We start from the raw sequence: 27473 nt of genomic DNA, 5'->3' as shown, positions 1-27473 counted from the left end.
GCATTTGACTGCTAACCAGAAGGCTGGCAGTTGAAACCCACCAGCCACTCCTCAGAAGGAAAACTGGACAATCTACGTCTGCAGAGATACTGCCTTGGAAACCCAAGGAGGGGTCACTATGAGTCGAATCGACTCAACTCGATGGCAGTGAGTAATCTTAAAAATACCCAATGGGGATATATTTGAACCACAGAGGGAAGGATTCATGGAGAAGGTAATACTTGAATAAGATTTTAAAGGACGCATAAGAGTTTACCAGGAAGAGAGAGGGTGCTGATGAAGCTTTCTGGACACAAGGGAGAGCAGCGTGCAAGGACACAGATGGAGACAATACCAGGAAATGAGTTTTCCATTCCCATTGCCACCGAGTTGATTCTGACCTCATGTATGTTGGAGACCTGTGTGCCGTGAAGTTTTCAGCGGCTGATTTTCAGAAATCGATCAGCAGGCCTCTTCTGAAGGGTGTATCTGGCACAGTACCAACCACTCCCCTCTGCTTCAGCGTGAAACATAGGGGATGATGGTGGGAGATGAAGCTGGTGAAGTGGACAGAAAACAATATTCAGAACACCTAATGCTTGATAGGGAGCTCTGGTAGCATAGTGGCTAGGGCACTTGACTGCTAACCAGAAGGCTGGCGGTTCAAACCCACCAGCCACTCCTCGGAAGGAAGATGGGGCAATCTACTTCCGTAGTGATACTGCCTCGGAAACCCAAGGAGGGTCGCTATGAGTCGGGGCCGACTGGACGGCAAATAACAACAACAATGCTTGATAACGTTTGAATGTCTTTTAACAAGAAGGCAAAGAAATCTGCAGTCAAAAAGTTAGACAAACCTCTTGCTCCATCTTAGAGTCAAAACACACATATGCATATTAAAGACTCTAAATTAAAAAAATCCTACTGTAAAGAAGGGAGTCCCTAGGTGGTACAGTTAACACACTCGCACTTGGCTGCGAAGTTAAATTAAAGGTTTGAGGCTTGCGTCCGTCTAGAGGCACCTCAAAATATAGGCCTGATGATCAACTTCTGAAAACTCAGCCATTGAAAACCTTATGGAGCACAGTTCTACTCTGAAACACAGGGGGTCAACATGAGCAGGAATTAACTTGACGGCAACTGGTTTACTAAAAGGAAATCTGAGCTTTGTTCAACCCAGAGTTTTATACAGTTGTTTGTATATTCTTTTCTCTGAAAGGCACCTACTAACGTTTCACAGAGTTCTATTCTACACAAGGGTTTAACAGTTGCAGGTGTATATAGCAAGGAGTCTTCCTTACTGCATGCCTTAAAGGTAAAGCTCTCCCATCCCTATTAAGCTACTCCCAAGGAATTGAGAGACCAGACTATTTTGCCAGCACATTTTGGAAGGTTTTGCAAGATCCAGGCTAAGTGGCTTTGGATAGAGTCACCCCCACTCAGGTTATTTGTCCCATTCTGTAACACAGGTATCTTAGGTGGGAATTCCCATAAGCATATGTCAAGGCTTTGAGGGCAAGTAGTTTATTGTAATGAGGCATTAATGGTCCAGTGGTAGACTTCTCTCATTCCACACAGGAGATCCAGGGTCTATTCCTGGCCAATGCACCTCAGCACAGCCACCATCCCTCTGTCAGTGAAGGCTGTGTGCTGCTATGATGTTGAACAGGTTCCACTGGAGCTTCCAGACTAAGATAGACTAGGAAGAAAGGCCTGGCAACTGACTCCTGACAATCACCTAGTGAAAATCCTACGGATCGCAATGGTCAGACCCCAAGCCCCCACAGGAATGGCACTGGACCAGGCACGTTTCATTCTGTGGTTCATGGGTACACTGGGAATCAGAGGCTGACTTCACAGCATGTAACAACAACAAGTTTATCTTCAGTGGAGGATGATTCCAGAAGCACTGGACGGGGAGGCGAGAAGAGAAGGGGAAGGAGCTAATGCAGGGCATTCATGAGCATGTCATATCTGTGGGCAAGAATGTAGTCCATGGGGGACTTCGGAGAGATGGTGTAGAACACCTCAGAGTTGTGCTACCCAAGGGGTAAGATGGCTGGGGTATTTACCATCCAACTCTTTCTATCATGGGTAGGGGGCTGCTTGCTCCCAGAGGCGCTGACACCAGCACATCCAGCCTGTCCTGCATGCCTTGGGTGTGAAGTTGCAGGGCTGCAGTAGGAGCTCTTGGCCTGTACTGGGATGCTGGGTACCGGCAGGACGTTAGCAGGACATAGACAGACTCAGTTTTGTCAGGCTACTGAAAAATAGATTTAAAAATAGGAAATAGCAAAGTTTATGAGGAATAACCAACAACATTCATTGGCTCCTTTCTGTCTAGAGCCAACTCTCTCCCTTTGGCACCATTAATAGACATTTGGGGCCAGCTAACTCTTTGTGGCAGGAGGCTGCCATGTGCATTGTAGGGCATTGAGCAGTATCCCTGGTCTCTAATCAACTCAGTGCCCACAGCACCTCCTTACACACAGTGGTGACAACCAAAATATCTCCAGATATGGCAAAGTGTCCCCTGGGGGCAAAATTTCCTCTGATTGAGAACCACTGAAACAGGTAGTGCTTGTAAAACCCTTTAGGTAGTAATAGAAACAATAGTAATAAAAGCAGTAGTGGTAGGAATTAATAATGGTTACAGTAACTGCAGTAGTAACTGGACTAGTAACAGTAGTCTTAGTGCGTAATAGTGGTAGTAATAACAGTAGTGATAGAAATAGTATTAATATATGATTGTGAGCCAGGAGGCACTATGCATGATGCATTTCTTTGTTTGATTGTGATTTGGTTGAAAGTTTACAGAGCAAATTAGTTTTCCGTTCAATCATTCATACATATTTTGTTTTGTGACATTCACTGCAGTCTCCACAGTGGAACAGCACTCTTCCCACTTCCACCCTCTGTCTACCATTTCCCTTCATACTTGGCACATTTTTAACACCATCCTGAGATGACCCTTGTACTTATCCCCACTATATAGATGAGAAATGGAAGTCTACAAGGTTTGGTCACAGAGAGGGCCACACATCTATCTAGGGCAAGAGCCAGGCTATCTTATTCCAGAGCCCTAGTTCTCAAACACTACAAAACATGATCTCTCTGAAGTCAGAGAAGACCCCTATGCATCCATCCATCCATCTATCCATCCATGTATTCATTAATTCATTCAATAAATGTTTGTTGAGCAGCTACTATACTCCAAGCGGTCAGACATTAATAGCTATCATCAAGCAGATTGTGAGGGGTGGCATGGCACCGATTCAGACAGTGTGATAGGAAATATTGAAAGAGATAAGAGATGTATTCTGCTGTAACTGATGCAAATTTGTGAAAGTAGATTGAGCTGGGGTTTAAAGATGGCCAGAATATAAGAATTTATGGGGAATGCATGTGTCAGGCAGAGAGAACAGCTTAAACAAGGGCTCAGAGGCTGGAGAGTACAGAAAATGTTTGGAAACAAAGAATAGACTAGTCTGGTCAAGAGTTCATGGGGACTTTTAGCCCAAAATTAGGTCGGTGAATGCCAATCACAAGCTATTTTTCCATTCTAGAACCATCTCAGGTGCATCCCATGTAGCAATAACTGAAAGACATTTCTCTCCTTTTCCTCATACAGAGGAAAAAGAAGCTATTTCTAGTCCAATACGTTTTTTGGTCATCTTGTCCAAATTTTGTGTTTATCCCCAATTCACAGAACTATCCACAAGAGGGACAGAGAGAGCAGAGACCACCACCACAGCTCTGAAAGCCACAGGAGGCATGGTGAGTCTGACCAGCACAACCTCCACTCCCACCTTGGGAACACTGACTGCCCTCAGGACATCAGGTAACACACCCAGTTCCAGCACAACAGGACTGATCACAAGCCCAGCTGTTTCTCCTGATGCGGAGACAACAGCCTTGCTGGCCACCACACCTGATGCAGAGATCAGCCCAGCTGTTCCCAGGACAACTCCATCTGTTTTCAAGGGTGAGCCAGAGACCACAACCTCACTTGTCCCTAGTTCTGCAGGAAAGACCAGCCCAACTCCTGACTCTCTGACTGATTCCCCTCATGAGCCAGAGACAACAACCTCATGGGTCACCCATCCTTCAGAGACCAGCTCAACTGTTCCTAGCACAATCCAAAATGTTTCCCATGGTGAATCAGATGCCACACCCTCAATGGCCACCAGTCTTTGGACAGAAGCCAGTTCAGCTGTTCCAGTGTTGACTGCCTCTCCTGGTGTAGGGACCTCACTGGTCACTAATTTTGAGGCATTGACCAGTACATCTATTCCAATTGTGACTGATTCTCCTAGTGAACCAGGGACTGCAGTCTTACCAATCACACATCCTGAGTCCCAAACCAGTCCTGCTATTTCCACTTTGACTTTTTCCACTGATGGGATGGGGATGGTGACCTCACTTGTTACTAGTCCTGAAGCAGAAACCAGTGAAACTATTCCAGCTATGACTGATTCCCCAGGTCAACTAATGGCCACAGACTCATTGACCACTCATCCTGAGGCACAGACCAGTTCAGCTGTTTCAACTCCACCTATCTCCTCCAGTATGCAAAGGTTGGTGACTTCACTGGTCACTAGTTCTTGGGCAGAGACCAGAATGTCTATCTCAACTCTGACTGATTCCCCTGATGAGTCAGTTACAACAGCCTCATCGGTCACATATCCTTCAGAGACCAGCCCAAATATTCCCAGGACAACCCCAAATGTTTCCTCCATTGAAGCAGACAGCACACCTTCAATGGCCATCAGTCCTGGGGAAGAAGCCAGCTCTGCCGTTCCAACTCGGACTGTCTCACCTGGTGCCCTGGATATGGTGACCTCACTGTTCACTAGGTCTGGGGCAGAGACCAGTACAGTTGCTCCAACTATGACTGATTTCCTGCATGAACCAGAGACTACAGCCCATCCTAAGCCAGAAGTCAGTTCAGCTGCTCCAATTTTGACTATCTCCTCTGATTTACCAGAGATGGTGACCTCATTGGTCACTAGTTCTGGGGAAGAGAGCAGCCCATCTCTTATAACTCTGACTGATCCCTCTCATGTGCCAAAAACAACAACCTCATGGGTCACCCATCCTTCAGAGACCAGCTCAACTGTTCCTAGAACAACCCCAAGTGTTTCCTACAGTGAATCAGACACCACACCCTCAATGGCAACCAACCCTCAGGCACAAGCCAGTTCAGCTGTCCCAATTCTGACTGTCTCACCTGGTGTCTTGGATATGGTGTCCTCACTGGTCACTGGCTCTGGGGCAGAGACCAGTACAATTATTCCAGGTATGACTGACTTCCCAGGTCAATCAGTGACAACAGTCTCATTGACTATTCATCCTGAGACACAGACTACTTCAGCTGTTTCAACTCCAACTGTCTCCTCTAGTGAACAGTGGGTGGTGACCTCACTGGTCACTAATTCTGGGACAGAGACCAGCACAGCTATCCCAACTCTGACTGATTCGCCTGATGAGCCAGATACAACAGCCTCGTGGGTCACATACCCTTCAGAGACCAGCCCAAATGTTCCCAGAACAACCCCAAATGTTTCCCACAGTGAAGCAGACAGCACACTCTCAGCAGTCACCAGTCCTCAGGCAGAAGCCAGTACAGCCATTCCAACTCTGCCTGTCTCACCTGGTGTCCTGGATATGGTGACCTCATTGGTCACTAGCTCTGAGGCAGAGACCAGCACAACTATTCCAGGTATGACTGATGCCTCAGGTCAATTAGTGACCACAGCCTCATTAGTGACCCATCCTAGGACAGAAACCAGTTCATCTTTTCCAACTCTGACTGTTTCCCCTGATTTATCAGGAATTATGACCTCACTGGGCACTAGCTCTGGCTTACAGACCAGTACAACTATTCCAACTCTGACTGTTTCTTCTGGTGAACCAGAAACCACATCCTCATTGGCCAGCCATCCTGGAACTGAATCTAGTTCAGCTATTCCAAATCGGATTGTTTCCACTGGTGTGACAGAGATGGTGACCTCGTTGTTCTCTAGTTCTGGGGCAGACACCAGCACAACTATTCCAGCTCCAACTGTTTCTCTTGCTGAACCAGAAACCACATCCTCATTGGACAGCCATCCTGGGACTGAGTCCAGGTCAGCTATTCCAACTCTAATTGTTTCCACTGGTGTGACAGAGAAAATGACCTCACTATTGGTCTCTACCTCTGGCATAGAGACAAGTACAACTGTTCCAGTCCTTACTGTTCCTCCTGATGAACCAGAGACAACAGCCTTACCAGTCACCCATCCTGCTTCTGAGTCCAGTTCAGCTATTCCAACTCTGAATGCTTCTTCTGGTGTACCAGGGGTGGTGACTTCTTTGGTCACTAGTTCTGGAGTAGAGACCAGTACAACTATTTCATCTCTGATTGTTTCTTCTGGTGAACCAGAAGCCACATCTTCATTGACCAGCCATCCTGGGACTGAGTCCAGTTCAGTCATTCCAACTCTGATTGTTTCCACTGGTATCATGGGTATGGGGACCTCACTGGTCACTAGTTCTGGGGCAGAAACCAGTATAGCCATGCAAACTCAAAATCTGACTAATTCCCCAGGTCAGCCAGAGACCACAGCCTCATTAGTGACTCATCCTGAAACAGAAATCAGTTCATCTGTTCCAACTCTGACCATTTCCCCTGGTTTATCAGGAATGATGACCTCATTGGACACTAGTTCTAGATTAGAGTCCAGTACAACTATTCCAACTCTGACTGTTTCTCCTCATGAACCACAGGCCACATCCTTACCAATAACCCATCCTGGGACTCAGTCCAGTTCAGCCATTCCAACTCTGACTGTTTCCACTGGTGTGATGGGGATGATGACCTCATTGACCACTGGTTCTGGGGCAGAGATAAGTACAACTGTTCCAACTCTGACTGTTTCTCCTGGTGAATTAAAGATCACGGTCTTACCAGTTACCCATCCTGGGGCTGAGTCCAGTTCAGCTATTCCAACTCAGACCGTCTCCCCTGGTGTACCAGGGTTGGGGACCTTATTGGTCACTAGTTCTGGGGCACAGAGCAGTACAACTATTCCAACTCTGACTGATTCAGAAACTTCTCCCTTACCAGTAAACCATCCTAAGGCAGAAACTAGCTCATCTGTTCCAACTCCAACTAGCTCCCCTGGTTTATCAGAAATGGTGACCTCATTGGTCACTAGTTCTCAGGCAGAGGCCAGTACAACTATTCCAACTCTGACTGTTTCTCCTAGTGAACCAGAAACCACAACCTCATTGGCCAGCCATCCTAGGACTGAATCTAGTTCAGCTATTCCAACTCTGATTGTTTCCACTGGTGTGACAGAGATGGTGACCTCATTGGTCAGTAGCCCTGCGGTAGAGACAACTACAAGTTTTCCAGAACTAACTGTTTCTCCTGGGGCTAAGTTCAGTTCAGCTGTTCCAGCTCTCACTGTTTCTCCTGGTGTATCAGGGGTGGTGACCTCACTGGTCACTAGTTCTGGAGCACAGACCAGTACAGGTATTCCAACTATGACTGATTCCCTACATGAAACAGAAACTTCTTCCTTACCAGTCACCCATCTTAGGGCAGAAGCTAGTTCATCTATTCCAATTTTGGCTGTCTCTCCTAGTGGACCAGGGATGGTGACCTCCCTGGTCACTAGTTCTGAGGCAGAGAGCAGTACAACCAATCCAATGCCAACTGCTTCTCCTAGTGAACCAGAGACCTCAGCTTTCTTGGTCACCCACCCCAGTGCAGAGTCAAACCCAGCTATTCCTGCTTCCACTGTTTTGCCTTACGTGTCAGAGACCACAGGCTCATTAGTCGTCACACCTGGAGTGGAGATGAGTACAGCCCTTCCAGTTCAGACCATCTCCCTTGGTGTAGCCGAGACAACATCCTCTCTGTTCACTATACCCAGGACTGAGACCAGCAGATATAATCTAACTCCAACAGTTTCACCTAAATTTCCCACAGAAACAGCCTCGCTCGCCACCCTTCCTGGGACGGAGACTAGCACAACTATTGCAACTTCAACTCTTTCTCCTGGTTTATCAGAGACCACAGGCTTATTGGTCACCAGCCCTGCAGAAGAGGCCAGCACAGGTGTTCTGGCACTGACTGTTTCCCCTGGTGTACCTGGACGTGCCACTGCCCCTGCAGTAGCTGGGGAGCCTAATACTGTAGTTTCCTGGAGCACAGAAACTTCAGCACCCATGACCTCAGTTGGACTTCCAGAATTTTCTAGGACAGTCACAGGGGCCACTGTGACCTTGATGCCATCAGAGACTCCAACACCACCAAAAACTGGTCACGGAGAAGGAGCAAGTCCAACCACTACCCTGAAAACTGCAAGTGTTGAGATCACTGATTCAGCTACCACAGGTCCAGGTGCTGCCGTGGCCGAGACCATAACCACCTTCAGTACACTGTCCAGAAGTCCCTCTGCCTCTTGGACCACACCTGAGATGTCCACCTGGGCCTCTGTGAGTGTGACTTCAGCAAAACGTAAGAGTAATATTTTAACTTATTCTTGCTATACTTTTTCCCCATCAGAAACAGTATAATTACACTGTCAAAAATGTTGAAAACACATAAAACTCAAAGAATGAAAAATCCATCATAACCCGACCCACCAACTGGAGAAAGCTCCTTCATTTTTTTTTTTTTTTTTTTTTTGTGAAAGTTGACACAGCAGTTTAGTTTCCACTCAACAACTTCTACATAGATTTTTGGTGACCCTGGTTACATTCTTCACAATACATGAACAGTGTCAACATTTCCATTCTGGTTATCTCATTGCCGTGATTCTATTCTCCTGTCCCCTTACCTCATCTTTGTTTTAAAGTAATTGTTGACCATTTTGACTCATATAGATAATTTTTTAAAGGGGCACAGGACTCACAGGTGACATTGTTTATTTTGTGAGATGATATATTATTTAGCTAAAAGGTGACCTTAGGGACTTGTTTCAATTATTTTAGTGTTTTTTTTTTTTCCTTTTGTTTTTTCAAAAGAACAACCATATCATATAAAAATTTACTTTTTACCTCATGAATGTCTTCCACGTTATATGTTACCAGCTACATTTCATCATGTGGTTTGGCTCTAGTGTCATTTTATTTAAACTAAACCATTTGTCATGAAGTTAGTTCTGACGCATGGTGCCCCATGCATGTCAGACTAGAACTGTGCTCCAAAGGGTTTTCAATGGTGGACTTTTGAGAAGTCAGCAAAGCTTTCTTCCAAGGTGCCTCTGGGTGGACTCAAACCTCCAAACTTTTGGTTAGCAACCGAATGCATTAACCATTTGCACTATCCAGGGAAATCAGGGGTCAGCAGACTTTTCTTAAAGGGCCAGGTTGTAAATATTTTCACCATTACAGGCCATACAGTCTCTGTCCAGACTACTCAACACTGCTGCTGTGGTGTAAAAGCAGCCAATAACATTATGGTAACAAATAGGCATGGCTATGTTCCAATACAATTTTATAAAAACATAAAGCTGGCTAGCAGATTGGAATTTGTCAACTCCTGATTTAAAAAGTCCCCATAGTGGATATCGAGATTTTTAATTCCTTTTTTAAATTTTTTTATTGTGGTAAAGTATACATAACATAAAATTTGCCATTTTAATAATTTTTAAGTGGACAATTCAGGGGAACTAAGTATTCACAGGGCGCTCTGGTAGCATAGTGCCTAAGGCACTGGACTGCTAACCAGAGGGCTGGCAGTTCAAACCCACCAGCACCTCCTCGGAAGGAAGATGTGGCAATCTACTTCCGTAGTGATACTGCCTTGGAAACCCAAGGAGAGGTCGCTATGAGTCGGGTCTGACTCGATGGCACATAACAACAACAACAACAAGTATTTACAATGTTGTGCAGCCATCACTACTGTTTCCAAAACCCTTCTGTCACTTCAAACAGAAACTCTGTACTCATTAAACAACAATGAGATGAACACCCTCATAACTACTTTTTTGTTCTCTCATATGCACTGGTTGTGTGTTTGCCAAAGGTTCTTCTTTATAAATGTATCTGACCAGAATAAAATTAAATTCTGAATGAATTCAATTTAATAAATATTAATTAATAATAGGAGGAGCTCTGGTAGTGTAGTGGTTATGACATTTGGCTGCTAACCAAAGGCCAATGGTTCAAACCCACCAGGTGCTCCATGGAAGAAAGATGAGGTAGTCTGCTTCCATAAATATTTACAGTCTTAGAAACCCAACGGAGGTCACTGTGAGTGGGAACTGACTCATTGGCAGTGAGTTTGGTTCAGTTTTGGTTTATTAATATCAGGGGTACTTGTGGGGTGAAAGAAGTTCATGGGCTCAGCTACTAACTGACTGGTTGGAGGTTCAAATCCACCCAAAGGAATCTCAGAAGAAAGCAATGGCGATCTACTTCCAAAAACTCAGCCATTGAAAACCCTATGGAGCACAGTTCTATGCCAACATATGTGGGGTCTCCATGAAATGGAGTGACTTGAAGGCAACAGGTTGCACATTGGTTATTAGTAATAACCACAGAGAGAGGTGTATGGCAGGTATGGTGTGTGCCCTGGGCATCATCCAGACTTTCTGGAGCCATGGAGGCTGGATGAATTCCCAAAACTATTGCACTGAGATAGTCTTTAAACCTTAAACCAAAAATATCTCTTGAAGTCTTCTTAAAACCAAATAGTTCCCCTTAAGTAGTAAAGAAAGTTTGACTTGAGCATTATGCTCTTTTAAAGAACTATCTTGTTGTTAGGTCCTGTCGAGTCAGCTCTGATTCATAGCAACCCCATGTGCAACGGAACAAAACACTGCCGGTCCTGCACCAGCCTCACAATCCCTGCTGTGCTGAAGCCCATTGTGTAGCCACCTGAGGGGCTCATCTTCCAGTACTGTATCAGACAATGCTTCACCACCATTCATAAGGTTTTCAGTGGCCACTTTTTTTCAAAAGTGGATGGCCCAGTCCTTCTTCCGAGTCTTCCTTGGTCTGGAAGCTCCACTGAATCCTGTCCACCATGGGTGACCCTGCTGGTACATGAAATACCAGTGGCATAGCTTCCAGTCTGACAGTAACACGCAATCCACCGAAGTATGACAAACTGACAGATGAGTGGTGGAAGAACTACCTATATGGGATCAAATTGACAACAGTAACTTGAAAGAGTAGATAAGAACCTTCGGGGACAATGACTTTATGTCAATGGAGGAGGAACCACTCAGAAAAGGAAGATGAGAATCGTTGCACAAACTAAAGAATGTAATTGATGTTACTGAATTGTACATGGAGAAGCTGTTGAATTGGTGGATATTTTGCTGTGTATATTCTAGCAAGAAATTTTTTAAGAATTCTTATGGAGAATTCAACACTGTTGAATACACTGTTTTGTAGTTCTACTCTGTAATACATAGTCACTATGAGCTAGAATTGACTCAAGGACAGCTTTTTTTTTCCCCCTTGGTTTTATATCCTTGTTGTTGTTATGTGCCATCGAGTCACCTCCAACTCATAGCAACCCCTCCTTGGGTTTCCGAAGCGGTATCTCTATGGGCGTAGATTGCCCAACCTTCCTTCCAAGGTATAAAAAAACCTCTGCTACAGGTTAGAACACTGCTGAAGCGAACAGAAATTAAGCAGATCACTCATTAATCACCCAGCTATTAAATGGCAGAACTGGGATGTGAAGATGGGTCTGTGACTCTAAGGCTCATATTCTTAACCTGTACTCTATCTTGCCACTCTTTTCCCATGCTGGTGACTTCGAGGTCAGTGGAGTATATATTTAGTTAAGAACTCAGATGCATGAGTGAGAGGTGTAGTAATTAGCAGATGAGGGTTCCTTGTGGATAAAAGGGGTGAGGAAGGGAGGTAAATGACACTGGCTGGTGGGTAATAGCTTAAGATTCACAGCCCATCTTTCAGGTGTCAGATGACCAAGGAGAGGAAAGAACTGTCCAAGCAAAGCGTGTTCTAATGTCCTGGGGTGGGAGGGAGGAAGCATGGTAGCTGGGAGAGCTGATGGAGGAGAACAGCTAGAGCACAGAGTGGGAGCAGGGGTGGGAGACCAGGCCGGACTGAGCAGAGGAGTCATGGTGCCCAGGCCCTTCTCCTGTGGTAGTATCTCTGCAGCTTGGTGGGGGTTTTCTTGGTTTGGTTTTATTTCAATCTTTTTTAAAAATTTTAATGTAGTATAATATACATAACAAATCAATTGTTATTTCATCCATTTTGTTTATCATGATAAATACATATGTAACAAAACATTTGGCCATTTCAACATTCTTCACATGTACAATTCAGTGATGACATTAATGGTGATGGTTGAACGGCATGATGAACACAATTAACCTTTTTTGTGTGATTGTGATTAATTTTTTTCTTTTACAATTATTTGGTCCTCTGATATATCATTCTGCTAATCTATTTTAAAGTGAGGTGAATTTCATTTTTTTTTAAATTTTCTATAGATATCTAATACCAAATTTGCCAACTCAACATTTTTCATGGGCACAATATAGTGATATTAATTACATTGATCATGTTGTGCAACCATCACCAATAATAATTGCCAAATTTGCTATCATCACAAATAGGAACACACTGCTTCCTAAACAGAAACCAAAACCCCTGAATCCTCAGCTGTTTTGACCCTTCCTCCCACTCTTTCTAGGAACTTCAAAGGCACCAGCACCCACTGTTAGCATCGTAAATAAGCCCATTACATTAAGTCAGTTCTGACTCATGGGGACCCCATGTGTGACAGAGAACTGCTCCATGGGGTTTTATTGACTCTGGTAGCATAGTGGCTAAGACACTTGCCTGCTAACCAGACGGCTGGTGGTTCAAACCCACCAGCCACTCCTCGGAAGGAAGGTTGGGCAATCCTACTTCCGTAGTGATACTGCCTCGGAAACCCAAGGAGGGGTTGCTATGAGTCGGGTTTGACTCGACGGCACATAACAACAACAACAACAACAATCTTTTTTCAAGCCTTTCTTTTGTGGCACCACTGGGTAGGTTCGGACAGCCAGTACAAACTGTTTGCCCCACGTAGGGACTTAGCGCATAAATACCTATTGCTATTGAGTTCATTTCAACTCATGGTGACCCTATATGACAGGGTAGAACTGTCCCCATAGAGTTCTAAGGCTATAAATTTTATGGCAGCAGATTGCCACATCATTTTCCTGCTTAATGGTTAATGGGTTTGAACTACTGATCTTTTGGACCAAGCACTTAACCACTTCACACAAAGGCTCCTATAAAACCTATTGATGTGGAGTTAATTCCTACTCATAGTGACCCTGTAGGATGGAGTAGAACTGCTCCAAAGGGTTTCCAAGCCTGAAATCTTTATGGAAGCAGACTGCCACATCTTCCTGCCATTGGAATGGCTGATGGGTTCACACTGCTGACCTTTCACTTAGCAGCCAAGTGCTTAATGATTGCACCACCATAGCTTCTCAGCATCATAAATGGGAGAAGGAAAAATGTCAAGTGAATCCCCTCAAATTTTCAGTTTTTCAACAGCAAAAAATGTAAGGCTAGATTTTCTGATTCCTTCAACACACGTTTATTGGCTCTGCCTGGCCCTGTTCCAAGGACTGTAGACAGATTTGAACCTGATGATGGTGTTCTCACAGTTTAAGGACTAGAAGGAATGGAGGAGGAGCACAGAACTGTAGAGGCATCCTTCCCAGTCCCAGGGTGACCCCGGTGAGCAGAGAAACCATGCCCACAAGCAGACTTCACCCTATGCTCTCTTGTACCATGACTGGTTATTGGAGCATGAGTGTTGTCCTCACCTCCTGTGACCCTCTACTTTATACCTAGTGGCTCTAAGTCCTTTCCCCACATCTACAGGTCAGGGCCTTCTCCTTCCATGTCACAGAGAGCTCGATCTCCAATGTAAGGAAGGATGATGGGGGGGGGGGTACAAGAAGTGTCTCCATTTCTGGAACGATTAGCAACTCTCTGATGTTGAGTTCCCTCCCTGGACACAAGGAGCTTCCTCAGGACACGAAGTATTAACCTCTTACACAACACAAAAAGTGTAATCAATGTCATTGAAGTGTGCGTGAAAAAAACTGTTGAATTGGTGAAAGTTTTTTTTTATTTTTTAATTGTGATTTGGGCAAAAGTTTACAAAGCAAATTCATTTTTCATACAGCAGTTCACATACACTTTGTCTCATGACATTGACTACAATTTACCACAATGCAACAGCTCCCCTCCGACTTCCTCCCATTAGTTACCTCTTCCCTGTGTCCTTCCCTCCCATGAACTCCTGCCCCCCAGCGGTCTCCATGTGCAAAATCAGCCCTTCTGTTCTTCCATGATTGATCTCTCCAGAGATCATGTCTACCTAGTGTAAATGTTCAGCTCATATGCCTGTCTTTTGTTTGGCTGGAAGCCACAGGAGTGGGTTCAGTTGCAGACCTGAAGGGCAACTAGGGGCCATAGTCTCAGGGGTTCCACCAGGCTCTATCGGACCAGCAAACCTGGTCTCTTTCTTTTAAAAAAAAAAAAAAAATTTGAGTTTTATTCCACATTGTTCTCCCACTCTGTCTAGGATGTCCTACATTGAATTGGCAAAGGTTTGCTTTGTGTATTTGTACCACAATTGAAAATAATACTAATAATAGTGTTGCCCTCAACAATTTTAGTTGGTGAACAAAATGCTTCGTCGAATACCATATGGTGATCTTCAGCAGCTGGGAGGAGGCTAGTGCCTGTCAACTCAAATAGAGAGTAAAAGAACAAGACATAGCAGGGGAAAAACAAACTCACTGCCATAGAGTCAATTTCAACTCATAGCAACCCCCTTTGGGCTTTCGAGGCAGTAATCTTTACAGAAGTAGATTGTGCAGTCTTCCTTCCACAGAGTGGCTGGGGGATTTGAACTGCCAACCTTCTGGTTAGCAGCCAAATGCCTTAGGCACTACACCACCAGAGCTCCATCACATAGCAGGAAGGGCAGAAGGTGGAGCTGGCTCTGAAGTGGTTACATCATTAGCAGTTTCTTGGAGTATTTGCCTCTTTCCATCCCCGGCATTGTCATTTTGGAAGGTCAAAATCCCTGAGTCAGGAATCTCTCTGCAGCCAGACAATGTCATATGTATTAGATCCTGAAACACAGATCTGAGTGTCAGTAGTGTACCTGGAAGCTGACCCCAAGAAGCATGTGTAGAGGTGTGGGGAGGTGAGACAGGGGAGGGAAGGCAGGTAGTGAAGGGCGTGTTGATGAGCAAGTTCCCATTGTGGGCTCAGTGCTTCTGGGAAACCTTGGGAGAGTCCATAGAACATGGCCCTTGGATTATCCCCTCCCGAGGGGCTCAGGCCAGGATTTATCCACCAACTCTCACCAGCCATTTCTACAGGGCTGCTCCCTGGGCCTGTTCATTCCCCCAAGACAAAGAGATGCAGGTGCTGGCTTGTGCTGAAGGGGTCAGAGCAAAGTGGCTGTGGGAGTCAGGTGACAAACTAATCCTGGGTTTCCTGGGGCTGTCCCCCTGTTAAAATTTAAAATCTGCATCCCAAGAACCCTTTAGTCCCAAGAAACTGGCTGGCTGGCCACCCTATGTGGGAGGGTCTTGGGCAGTGATTGCTCTACGAAGTGTCTCAAGTAAGACAGCCCGGTGTGACCCCGACTCAACATTGCAGTTAGGCTGTTTCCTCAGAGGTCCCCCAGTTCCAACCAGGACCTGACTTGGCTCTGGCCTCTTCTTCTTTTTTTTTTTTTGTTTTTTATTAGGATTTGGGTGAAGATTTACAGAGTAAATTCACTTTTCATACAGCAGTTCACATATACTTTGTCTCATGTCATTGACCAAAATTTATAATGCAGCAGCTCCCCTCCCACTTCCTCCCCATAGTTACCTCCTCCCAGTGTCCATCCCTTCATACTCTTCTGCACCCTGAGCTATCTCCCTGCGCATAAGCAGCCCTTCCTTCTCCCATGATTGTTCTCTCCAGGGCGTGTGTCTACTTGAGGTAAATGTTTAACTCACATGCCTGTACTTTGTTTGGCTGGAAACCACAGTTGTGGGTTCAATTCCAGACCTGAAGGGCAGCTAGGGGCCATAGTCTCAGTGGTTACACCAGGTTCCATTGGACCAGCAAATCTGGTCCCTACCTTCTTTTTTTTTTTTTTTTGCCTCCAAATGATTTTGAGTTTTGTACCACATTGTTCTCCCTCTTTATGCAGGATCTCCTACATCACTTCCAAGTGGATGGCAGTGGTAGCCGGGCACCATCTAGTTCTTCTGGTCTCATAGTTGTATAGGTTGCAGATCAGATGGTGTACCAGTCGCTAGGACTGATTGTTTCCATTAATTTTGGTTTTCTTCTTTCTTCTTGACGAGGAGAGACCCGTTGTTGCATCTAGATGGCAGCTTCCTAGCTTTTAAGGTCCCAGTCGCTACTCGCCAAAGTAGGAGGTGGAACAATGTTTTGTATAGTATGTTATGCCAATTGAGCTTGATGTCCCCTGCGACTATGGTCCCAAGTCTGGCCTCTTCTTATCATCTCCCACTGCAGCTGCAGTTCCTTTCTTGATACCATTTACTGTCAACTTCACCGTCACCAACCTGCGCTACGTGGAGGACATGGGACACCCAGAATCTGAGACATTCAACACCACCGAGAGGGTCCTGCTGCACCTGGTGAGAGCTCCAGCGCCCACCTCACCTCACCCCTGCCACATCCTGACTCTTGGCCCTCCTCACCTCCCTCTCCTTTTTGTCCAGCTCAGGCCCTTGTTGAAGGACAGCAGCATCAGCTCCCTCTTCATTGGCTGCCAGCTGACTGCACTCAGGTAAGACCAACTCTGTAACACCTACAGCCCCCCCAATTCGGTCCTTTCTTGGGACCCCACACTTGGCCAGCCACAGCCATTTGGGCCTTTGTTGAGAGGCTATAGCACAGTGGTACCAGATCACCTGGATTTGATCCCCTGCTCTTCCATTAGCTAGCTGTGTGACCTTGGACAAGTCACATAACCTCTCTGTTCTTCAATAACATTCTCTCTAAAGTGGTGATAATAGTGGTATCTTACTCGTAAGGTTGTCAAACACTTGGCACTGTGCCTGGCTCACGGTGAGTGCTCAGTTAATGGGATCTCATAGTAACAGCTAGTATAGCATCTTTGCAAACTGTATCCCCAAGGTCTTAGCACCTGCCCTGCTCTGCCCCATCTCCACCATACTGGAAGCATACTAGTTCTGTAGTTTATTCCCTGGACACAATTAGGAACTTTCTCAAAGAAAGTCTTACTAGAACCATGTTGTTGTTGTTGTTGTATGCCGTCGAGTCAAACCCGACTCATAGTACCATAGGCAGAAACAAACCACATGTTGAGCTTCGGCGATATATTTTGCAGTTTTTAAAATTCCACATGGACCTGAACTCTCTGTAGAAATGGCCTGCCTTTCCCTCTCTGCCTGCATGCACCCTTCTGCGGTCTCTGAGGTTGGCGGGCTCAGACACTGTCATCATACTTCATGATCCCAGAGTCTCCATGACGCTCTCCATGCAGCTAATCTAGCTCATCCTGCTGATCGGTAGGTCCTCTGCTCACATCGCTTCATGAGGACCAATTCTCAGACTCTCCTACATCAAGCTGGGGCAGACCAGCCACCATGGAGTTGACTCTGACTCAAGATGCCCCATGAGTAGAACTGGGCACCCTAGGGCTGGCATTTAGTGAGAACACCAGAGGACACTTGCATGTGGTGGGGGAGTGGGCCTTACCCACGAATCGGCTGATTTTTCAGAAATAAATCCCCAGGCCTTTCTTCCCGGGCACACCCGCGGGGACCAGCACCTCCACCGTTTTGATTAGCAGCTGAGGGCATTAACCATCTGCATTACCCAGGGGCTCCATCATAGACCAAAACTGTCTTCAAAACTGTCACCACTTGTGCCACCCAGGCTCCATGACACTACCTACTCCATCTCGCCATATGGTGGGAGAATCAATAATCATAGTACCACACTTACCTCATGCCGGCCAGACCCAAAAGCCCTGTGGAAATCTGAGTCCGTTTTGAGAGTGTAAAAAATTAAGAGATAGTGATGGAAAGAAGAGTGAAGAAGGACTGATATGATAGGTAAGAGCTAAGGATGTGTACATGGTAGACTCAGAAATGAAAGTCACTATAAAGCAGTGGATTTCCACCACGAGTGACTTTGCTCTCCAGGGGACATTTGGTAATGCCTCGAGACATTTTTTGGCTGTCAGACTATGGGGCCGAGGGTACTATTGGCATCTAATAAGGAGAGGCCAGTGATGCAGCTGAACATCTTACGATGCACAGGATTTTACATGGTTTTCTTGGCTATAATCTTTCTAGAAGTAGATCACCAGGCTTTCTTCTGCAGCATCTCAAGGTGGATTTCAACCACCTGGTAGCCAAATGCAAACCATTTACATCACTCAGGGACCTTGGAACCAGAAAACCTGGATTCAAATCTTGGCTTCTCCTGAGCCAGTATTTAGCTCAGTTTCACCTCATGACCACTCCAGGTGTGTCAGAGTAGAACTGTGCTCCATAGGGTTTCCAATGGCTGTGACCTTCAAAAATAGATCACCAGGCCTTTCTTCTGAGGTGCTGCTGGGTAGTCTCGAGCCACCAACCTTTCTGTTAGTAGCCAAGTGCTTAGCCATATACACCACCAGGACCACCCATTGCTATCGAGTTGAATCCGACTTAGCAACCTTCTAGGACAGAGTAGAACTGCCCCATAGGGTTTCCAAGGCTTTAAATCTTTATTGTAGTAGACTGCCTCCTCTTTCCACCATGGAGCAGCTGGTGGGTTCAAACCAACAACACTCTGATTAGCAGTCTCATGCTTTACCCACTGTGCCACCAGATCTCATGCACAGGACAGCCCCTCACAAAAAAAAATGATCTGACCCAAATGTCAACAGTGCCAAGGTTGGGAAACCCTGCTCTACAGGATGTGTGATTCTCTCTCCTGCTTTTGCAACATTTTGGCTAGATTGTTCTAAATATAACAAGCTGTCCCCTACCATAGCATCACCCCCATTCCCCAAGAAAACCACACCCATTGCCATCGCATGCATTCTGACTCATGACCACCCCGTGTGTTACAGAGGAGATCTCCTCCACAGGATTTTCTTGGCTGTAACTTTGCAGAAATAATTCACCAGGGCTTCCTTCCATAGACCCACTGGCTGGGTCTGAACCACCAACCTTCAGGTTAACAGCCAGTTGCACACCACTTGTGCCACCCAGGCTCCTTATATATATTACCTCCCAGAAATGACCCCATCCTGCTGTGTGACTTCCCAGGGGTGGATCTGAGATAATGTCCCAACCTGGAGGGATTGTGGAGCAGTACAGTATAGTGAAGGAGACTTGGTGGCACAGTGGTTAAGTGCTCAGCTGCTAACTGGAAGTCAGTGGTTCAAACCTGGCAGCACACAAAGAAGAAAGATGTGACAGTCTGCTTCCATAAAGATTACTGCCTTGGAAACTCCATGGCATAGTTCTGCTCTGTCCTATAGCGTTGATAAGTGGGAGTTGACTCAATGGCAACGGGTGTGCTACACGGTGGTATAGTGGTCTCACATTTTTCTACAGAGTCTGACAGACCCATGCTCAAATCCCAGCTCCCCAGCTCAAGCTGTGTGGCTCCTGGCAAGTTATATAATATCTCAGTGCCTTCACCTTTTCATCTGTAAATTGGAAGGTCTTTGCTTGCATTTCTGCATAACAAATTTAGCCCCTGATTCTGCTCGTTGGTAATTTGGGCTAGGAGATGCTTGGGCAGCCATTCTATTTATTCCACCCCACCCCACGCGCGCGCACACACACACACCGATTAAGACATTCCATGTCCCCACAAGCCCTCCTGCTTTCTCAGTCCTTCACTCATCAGGGCTTCTTGGGCACCTGCCCGGAGTTCCCACCTCCCCATACCCTTGTCCCTCCCTGTTCAGGCCTAAAGAAGATGGAGCAGCTACTGGAGTGGATGTTGTCTGTACGCACCGGGCTGACCCCACAAGCTCTGGACTGGACAGAGAGAGGCTCTACTGGGAACTGAGCCACAAGACCCGCAGCATCACCCAACTGGGCTCCTACACCCTGGACAGGGACAGTCTCTACATTAATGGTGAGCATCCTTTGAGGAACCACAAACTGAAGCTGACAATCTGGCCGTCAGGAGTGTGGCTCTCCAGGTCATGACAGTTCCATCCACCTGGGCAAATTTCCTTAATGACATTCTCACCTTCACCTCCATAAATCTTCAGTACACCAGTCTCTTTCTTTCCTTTGTGTCTAAACACTACAGAGCAGTGATTTGCACACTGATCCAAAACAGCCTTTCTCTAGATAGACTAGTGCCAAAGGGTGTTCAAGTCTGGCCATTCAGCTTTTTTCCTCAAAATATTGCAAGTTCATGAAGATAGGGATTGAGTCTTCAATTTCTCTATATTTTATGAAAAAGATTTACCAGTTGCTGTCAAGTCGACTTTGACTCATGGCAACCTCATGTATGTCAGAGTAGAACCTTGCTCCATAGAGTTTTCAACGGCTGATTTTTCTGAAGTAGAGTGTCAGGGCTTCCTTCTGAGGTCCCTCTGGGTGAACTCAAACCACTAACATTTTCACTGGCAACTGAACACTTCATCATTTGTACCACCCAGGGTTGTGTCTATATATATATATATATTGCCATCGAGTCAACTCCAACTCATGGACTTCCCAGGTGGTACAAAGGTTAATGTATGACTGTTAACCAAAAGGTTGGTGGTTTGAGTCTGCCCGGAGATGCCTTGGAAGAAAACTAAAGCTTTGGTGATCTACTTCCAAAATATCAGCCATTGAAAACCCTATGGAACACACTTCCATTCTGACACATACAGGTCACCTTGAAAAAGATGTGTTGTTGTTGTTGTTAGGTACTGTCGAGTCCATTCCAACTCAGAGTGACCCTATGTACAACAGAATGAAATACTGCCCAGTCCTGTGCCAGCCTCACAATCCTTGCTATACCTGAGCCCACTGTGGCAGCCATAGTGTCAATCCATCTCATTGAGGGCCTTCCCCTTTTTCACTGACCCTCCACCTTACCAACATGACATCTTTCTCCAGGGAATAGTCCCTCTGACAACATGACCAATGTAGGTGAGACAAAAGCAGGCCACTCTCACTTCCAAGGAACATTCTGGCTGCACTTCCTCCAGGACAGATTTGTTCACTCTTCTGGCAATCCATGGTACTTTCAGTATTCTTCTCCAACACCACAACTCAAAAGCATCAACATTTTTTCAGTCTTCCTTGTACACTGTCCAGCTTTCACATGCATATGAGGTGATTGAAACACCATGGCTTGGGTTAGGCACACTTCAGTCTTCAAAGAGACATCTTTGCTCTTCAGCTGCTCTTAAATCGTGCTTGTTAAACTGTGTAGACTTGATGTCTGAGTTGGGAATGGGAGCTGATGACTCTCATGTTGTCTTGGATGTCCTCCTGCTGTCTGCACTGCAATTCCATCTGCTTTTCTCATGGCAGGTTACACCCATCGAGGCTCAGCACCTACCCCCAGTGGTAAGTACTCAAGTCTCTCATGGCCAGGTGCTCCAGACTTCTTTGTGGGCAACAGCTGATCCCTCTACCCCTCAGTGCAAGATCTTGAGGAGAAGCCAGAAGACCTAGCTCTCACATCCCTACCTCTGCATTCCATGGCTTAGGCCACACAGCACAATGTACTCTGGCTTCCATCCTCCCTCCCAATCCCCAGTCTCACTCCAGACTGTTCTCCTCAGCTGCTGTGACTTCCACACTCTTCTCAGGAACCTCCATGGCACCAGTCTCCTACTCCAGTTCCACAGGTAGGTGACTTCTCTCTCCAATGCCTTCTAGAAGACAAAGTATTTGGCTTCAAGGCCAAATAAATATTGACAGCAGTAGGTTTGGTTTTCAGTATGTTCTAGGCCATGAGCTCTAGTGGCATAATGCTTCAGGCATTTGACTGCTAATCAGAAGGCTGACAGTTCAAACCCATCTGCCACTCCTCAGAAGGAAGAAGATGCAGAGAAAAGTTAGTGTGAGGGAACCTGGAGCACCATCATGGGCACCCTTCGCTTTGCCCTGAACATCTCAAGAGAAAGGATGTGTCCTTCTCATCCATCCAGCTGTGTAGACTTTGGGCAAATTACTTACCCTCTTAATGCCTCTGTTTCCTCACCTGCCAAATGGAGCGATACTTCAGTACTTCATAAGGTCGTTGTGTAGGTTAAATGAAAGCATATACAATATCACCTAGCCCAGGAGCTACCAAGGAATTTAATTCAACAGATATTTATTTGGCATGTATTCTATGCTAGGAATAGGAGATAAGATGTTGAGTAAATCAGGTTAGTCCCTCCTGTAACCAAATTTAAAAGGTCGCCAGTTTGCATTTGATTACTAACATAAAAGTTGGCAGTTCAAACATACAGTAACACATACACCTCAAGAGCAATGGGTTGGTTGGTTGGTTTTTTGTTTCAATATATTTACAGTGTAAAGATATATATACAGTGGGGGAAGACTGATATTGAACATGCAAATGCAAATTGATAATTATAATAAAAGACAACCATGTTATTTAACACCTCTTATGTGCTACACCAAGGAGCCCTGGTGGTGCAGTGGTTAAAATGTGTGGTCGCTAACTAAAAGTTCAGCAGTTCAAACCCAGCAGTTGCTCTGTGAGAGAAAAATGTGACAGTCTGCTTCCATAAAGATTTACAGCATTGAACATCCTATGGGGCAGTTCTACTCTATCCTATAATGTTGCTATGAGTAGGAATTGACTTGACAGTAGTATGTTTGGTTTTTGGTATATTCTAGGCCATGAGCTCTGGTGGGCTGGTGGTTCAAACCCACCAGCCACTTCTCAGAAGGAAGATGGGTCAATCTACTTCCGTAGTGATATTGCCTCGGAAACCCAAGGAGGGGTCACTATGAGTCGGGTCTGACTCGACGGCACACAACAGGCCATGAGCTCTAGTGGTATAGTGCCTAAGGCATTTGACTGCTAATCAGAAATCTGGCAGTTCAAACCCACCAGCTGCTCCTCAGAAGGAAGACTGGGCAATCTACTTCCATGAGAAACCTCCTCAGAAACCCAAGGAGGGGTCACTATAAGTCAGATCCTACTCAACAGCAGTGAGTTTGGTTTTTTGGGGTTTTTTTAGGCCATGTGTGCTTTGTTTCTGTGTGTGTGTGTGTTTTATTTTAACATTTTAGGATTTTCAAAATAGTTAGATTCACAGAAAATTGATGAAATGATACAGAATTCCTATGTCTCCTTCACCCAGTTTCTCCCCAATGGTTATACTGTGCATAACTATAAAAAATAAAGCAAAACTCACTGCTGTTGAGAGAATGCCAACTCATGGTGACCCCATGTGTGTCAGAGTGGAACTGTACTCTGTAGGGTTTTCAGTAGCTGACTTTTTGGAAGTAAATTGCCAGGCTTTATTTCTGAGGTGTCCATGGGCAAGCTTGAACATCAAACCTTTTGTTTAGCAGCCAAACAATGAACTTTTGGTACCACCATGTTAAATGTGATTGAGTGGATTTTTTCCCTTCCTTGTCTTCCAGCCTTTGACATGGCCCAAATGCTGTGCCTTTTAACCTCTAACCTACTGTCTGTCAGAACCAGTCGTGAGGGTCCAAGACTCAGCCCTGGTTGCATAGCCTGGCCCATATGCAGGCTGGGACCCCAAAACCTTGCTTCTTACCTGGCCTTCCATTTTCTATCCTAAGTAAAGTCATAGGCTGCCTGCTTCAAACCTCTTGAGTTTTTTTCCCTACCCCTTGCAACAGCAGTCCCCTTCCTGGTGCCATTCACCCTGAACTTCACCATCACCAACCTGCGGTACACAGAGGACATGCAGCTCCCGGGCTCTGGGAAGTTCAACTTCACTGAGAAGATTCTGCAGCGCCTGGTGAGAGTCCCACTGGCCTAACCCTTGCCCACTTACTGACGTCAGCCCCGCCCACTGAAGCCAGCCCCACCCACCTCATCCTGCCCACCCTTCTGATGCCTCAGCCCTTCCTGGCCTACCTCCATGGCTCCTTCTCACCGCCGCTATCCGTCTTCACAGCTCCAACCCTTGTTCAAGAATAGTAGCCTGGGATTCCTCTATGCTGGCTGCAGCCTAGACTCACTCAGGTGAGACCCACGCGGCAGGTGGATGGGACCCTCACTTATGAGCTCTCTGACGTGTCCATACAACTACCGCCCATGATATCTCAGCATCAACAACAACAAAGACAATGACAATAACAGCAACAGCTAACAATTAGGAAGACCCAGGGCACATGCTATGCATTTAATACCTGATTCAGTTCTCACAAATGTCTTGTGAAGCAGGAACGGAAGGTGAAACCAAGGCACAGGGATTAAGTGGCTTGCTCCTCGTCACACAGAGGTAAACCATGCATTTCTAGTTCTGGATACAAACCCCTAACTCTTAGGGAGTACAGCCTCCTTTGCCTCCATAATGGTCTTGGGTTTCTGAGGCAGTATCACTATGGAAGTAGATCACCCAATCTTCCTTCCTAGGAGTGGCTGGTGGGTTTGAAGTGCCAGCCTTCTGGTTAACAGTCAAATGCCTTAGGCACTGTGTCACTAGAGCTCTCTTCATGGTCTCACAGGGTATAGAAAATACCCTTCTGACAACCTCTCAGAAGGAATTTGCCTGGATAATATAAGAGGGGAGGGAAACAAGCAAATTGCATTATGGAGAAGGCATGATCCTACATGTGTCAGACCTTCAGCTGAGAGGATCTGAGCTTCCTGAGCTGACTGGGAGGTGGGGCAGGGCATGGTCTTTGGGATGACCAAAGAACATCTAGATATGAAGTTGTTTTTAGCTGTTGAGTTGGCCACTGACTCATGGCAATCTTATACACAAGGGAACAAAACATCTTGCACCATCCCCATGATCAGTTGCAGACAGGAGAGTTGTGATCCACTAACAGACAAGTGGTGACTGCACATGAGATGCATTGGCTGGGAATTGAACCCCATCTCCTGCCTGGAGGGTGAGAATTCTACCCATGAACCATTACTGCCCCCTAAACCAGTTACTGTTGAGTCCATTCTGATTCCTGGTGACCTCATGTGTATCAGAGTCAAACATGAAGAACCTCCATAAGGTTCTTGATGATTGGTTTTTCAGAATCAGATTCCAGACTTTCTTCTGGGCCATCTCTGGGTGGCCTTGAACCTCCAACATTTCCGTTAGCTGCCAAGCAGGTTAACTGTTTGCACCAATCAGGGACTCCTATACTAAACATTTAACAAATCATAGGCATTATAGGAGGTACCCCAACCATAGCTCTGGATGGAAAGGGCCCTGGAGTTCTTTCCCTCATAATCACTGAGTAATTTACAACTGGATGCCTAGTAGGTGGGACAGTGTCCTGTAGCTGGAGATGGGTACTGAAACACAAAGGCTTGGATTCCATGTTGAACAGGCTACAGTTTTAGACAGATCCGCAAAAAAGCATCTCTTCCAAGCTGTTTAGCTCCCTGAGTCTCTTTAGAAATGTTCCTTCCTTGCTGTTCCACAGGATCTATGGTGGGTGAATTTAGCATCTGATTCTACCATTTGAAAAGATACTCCCAGTCTCTCAAGGACAAGGCACTGACCAGGTCATGTGCAGCTGTCCTGAGACCACTGCCACCTATTACAGCATGACTGTAAGCATCCCCTTGTGACTGTCAGGACCTGTGACGAGACATCGCTGTGGAGGCATCATTAGACATCTTCCAGGATCACTCACGCCATCCACAGTCCCTTCTCTGTATCTACCGCACATCCAGTGCTTCCAGAGGCTTCCCCTCAATGCACACAGAGGACTTGGAGTCTCATGGTGTCCTAGTTATTTTTTTACAGTGAAGTCTTCCTGAAGGCAGCAGATTCCTTGTGAACTAGAGATTCTCAAGTTCCTGCTTTAGACACTAACAGACAGAGAGGAGAGGATAGATGGACGGGGAGATATTTGGGCTAACCATCTGAGAGTTCTTACCCAGGTCTGAGAAGGATGGGGCAGCCACCAGAGTAGATGCCATCTGCACCCACCACCCTGACCCCAAAGGCACTGGACTGGACAGAGAGTGGCTGTATTGGGAGCTGAGCAAGATGACCCACAGTGTCAACCAGCTGGGCCCCTACACCTTGGCCAGGGACAGTCTCTATGTCAATGGTGAGCAGCTGTGATGGGTGGGGGTCCCTTCTTCCCCACTGAGCAGCTTCTCTTTGGCCTGAAGCCATCATCCCTCCCTGGCCCTTGGGGGCTTCTCCATGTACACTTGATGTGCTGATTCAAGTCTGGATTTTACATCGTCTTCTTCATCTTGGACTGACTTCACTCTCAGGCCTTCTCCTTCCCTGATGTGGGAGTGCTGATAGAGTACCACAACAGCTCCTGATCCATGAAGCCCCCTCCAATATACCAGGGTAGCTCTGACCTCTGTTTGGCCTCCTATCTCTCCTTTAACCCTCACCCAGTGTACTCTCCCTCTCACTGCAGGTTTCACCCATCGAGAGTCTGCACCCATCACCAACAGTAAGTGTTCAACTGATTTCCCAGTGTCCCCCACCCTCCACCATGCAGGAAAGGCTGACCTCTCTTGATGTCCCCTCATGCCCTCTCCAAGAGGGAAGGAGCTGGGAGAGCACAGATTATTTACCCTTCCCTCTGTCCCAGGCCCAGAGGGAGTCCCACCCTAGCACCACTGTGCACCAAGCCCCGGGGTCTCTCCCTCTGGCATTCCTGCCATGTTGGTGCCTTACTGCTTTCACTAATGTAGTTTCTCCTCAGCTCCTGGGACCTCCACAGTAGACTTGGGAACCTCCCAGAGTCCATCCTCCTTACCCAGTACCACAGGTAAATACCAGTAATGGTACATCTATTAGAGGGTGCCTGATGAGTGTAAACATCTCTGACATTATTCACTCAATAAAGATGGAAAATCACAGTAAACTTACTGATGATGGGTCAGCCAGTGACCATTTATTGATCACCTTACTCTGTGCCAGGCCCTGGGGTACAGCAAGGGTCACAAAATAGACAAAAATCTCTGCCCTCACAGAGCTTATATTATTGTGATGATGGTGATGATGATTGTTCTGGTGATGATGACAATGGTGATGATGATGATGATGGTGATGGTGATGAAGGTGATGATAATGGTGATAATGAAGATAATGATGGTGATGAAGGGAATAATGATGACAAAAATTATGGTGATGATGATGAAGATGGTCGTGATGATGGTGATAATAATGTGATAATCATCATGATAATGATATTGATGGTGACAATGATAAAAATAATATTCACCAAGCGTTATGCACAGCATCTAACTGTGTTATTATTATCTCATTTGATATGCTTAAAAATAAAGTTCTATCATTACAGACAAGGGAGGCAAGGAAACTTTTGGTTGTATTT

The 27473-nt window shown here is 46.0% G+C and overlaps 1 protein-coding gene across 1 annotated transcript in view; it reads left to right on the top strand.

Moving 5' to 3' along the window:
* The window catches only part of MUC16 (mucin 16, cell surface associated), a 126354-nt gene that overhangs the window by 17062 nt on the left and 81819 nt on the right, over nucleotides 1–27473 (top strand). The window contains exons 10-23 of the mRNA XM_042782675.1: nucleotides 3689–4052; nucleotides 4548–5495; nucleotides 5583–7279; nucleotides 7322–8466; nucleotides 16494–16649; nucleotides 16734–16801; nucleotides 19952–20124; nucleotides 21528–21563; nucleotides 21782–21847; nucleotides 23832–23953; nucleotides 24113–24180; nucleotides 26050–26222; nucleotides 26550–26585; nucleotides 26841–26906. Of these exons, the coding sequence (XP_042638609.1) occupies nucleotides 3689–4052; nucleotides 4548–5495; nucleotides 5583–7279; nucleotides 7322–8466; nucleotides 16494–16649; nucleotides 16734–16801; nucleotides 19952–20124; nucleotides 21528–21563; nucleotides 21782–21847; nucleotides 23832–23953; nucleotides 24113–24180; nucleotides 26050–26222; nucleotides 26550–26585; nucleotides 26841–26906 (5118 nt within the window). The remainder of the gene's footprint in view (nucleotides 1–3688; nucleotides 4053–4547; nucleotides 5496–5582; nucleotides 7280–7321; nucleotides 8467–16493; nucleotides 16650–16733; nucleotides 16802–19951; nucleotides 20125–21527; nucleotides 21564–21781; nucleotides 21848–23831; nucleotides 23954–24112; nucleotides 24181–26049; nucleotides 26223–26549; nucleotides 26586–26840; nucleotides 26907–27473) is intronic.

Source organism: Orycteropus afer, unplaced genomic scaffold (assembly GCF_000298275.1).
Source record: "Orycteropus afer afer isolate SDZICR_OR568_19922 unplaced genomic scaffold, OryAfe1.0 scaffold00405, whole genome shotgun sequence".
In the NCBI taxonomy this organism is placed as follows: Eukaryota; Metazoa; Chordata; class Mammalia; order Tubulidentata; family Orycteropodidae; genus Orycteropus; species Orycteropus afer.
This window is presented reverse-complemented; position numbering and strand designations above follow the sequence as displayed.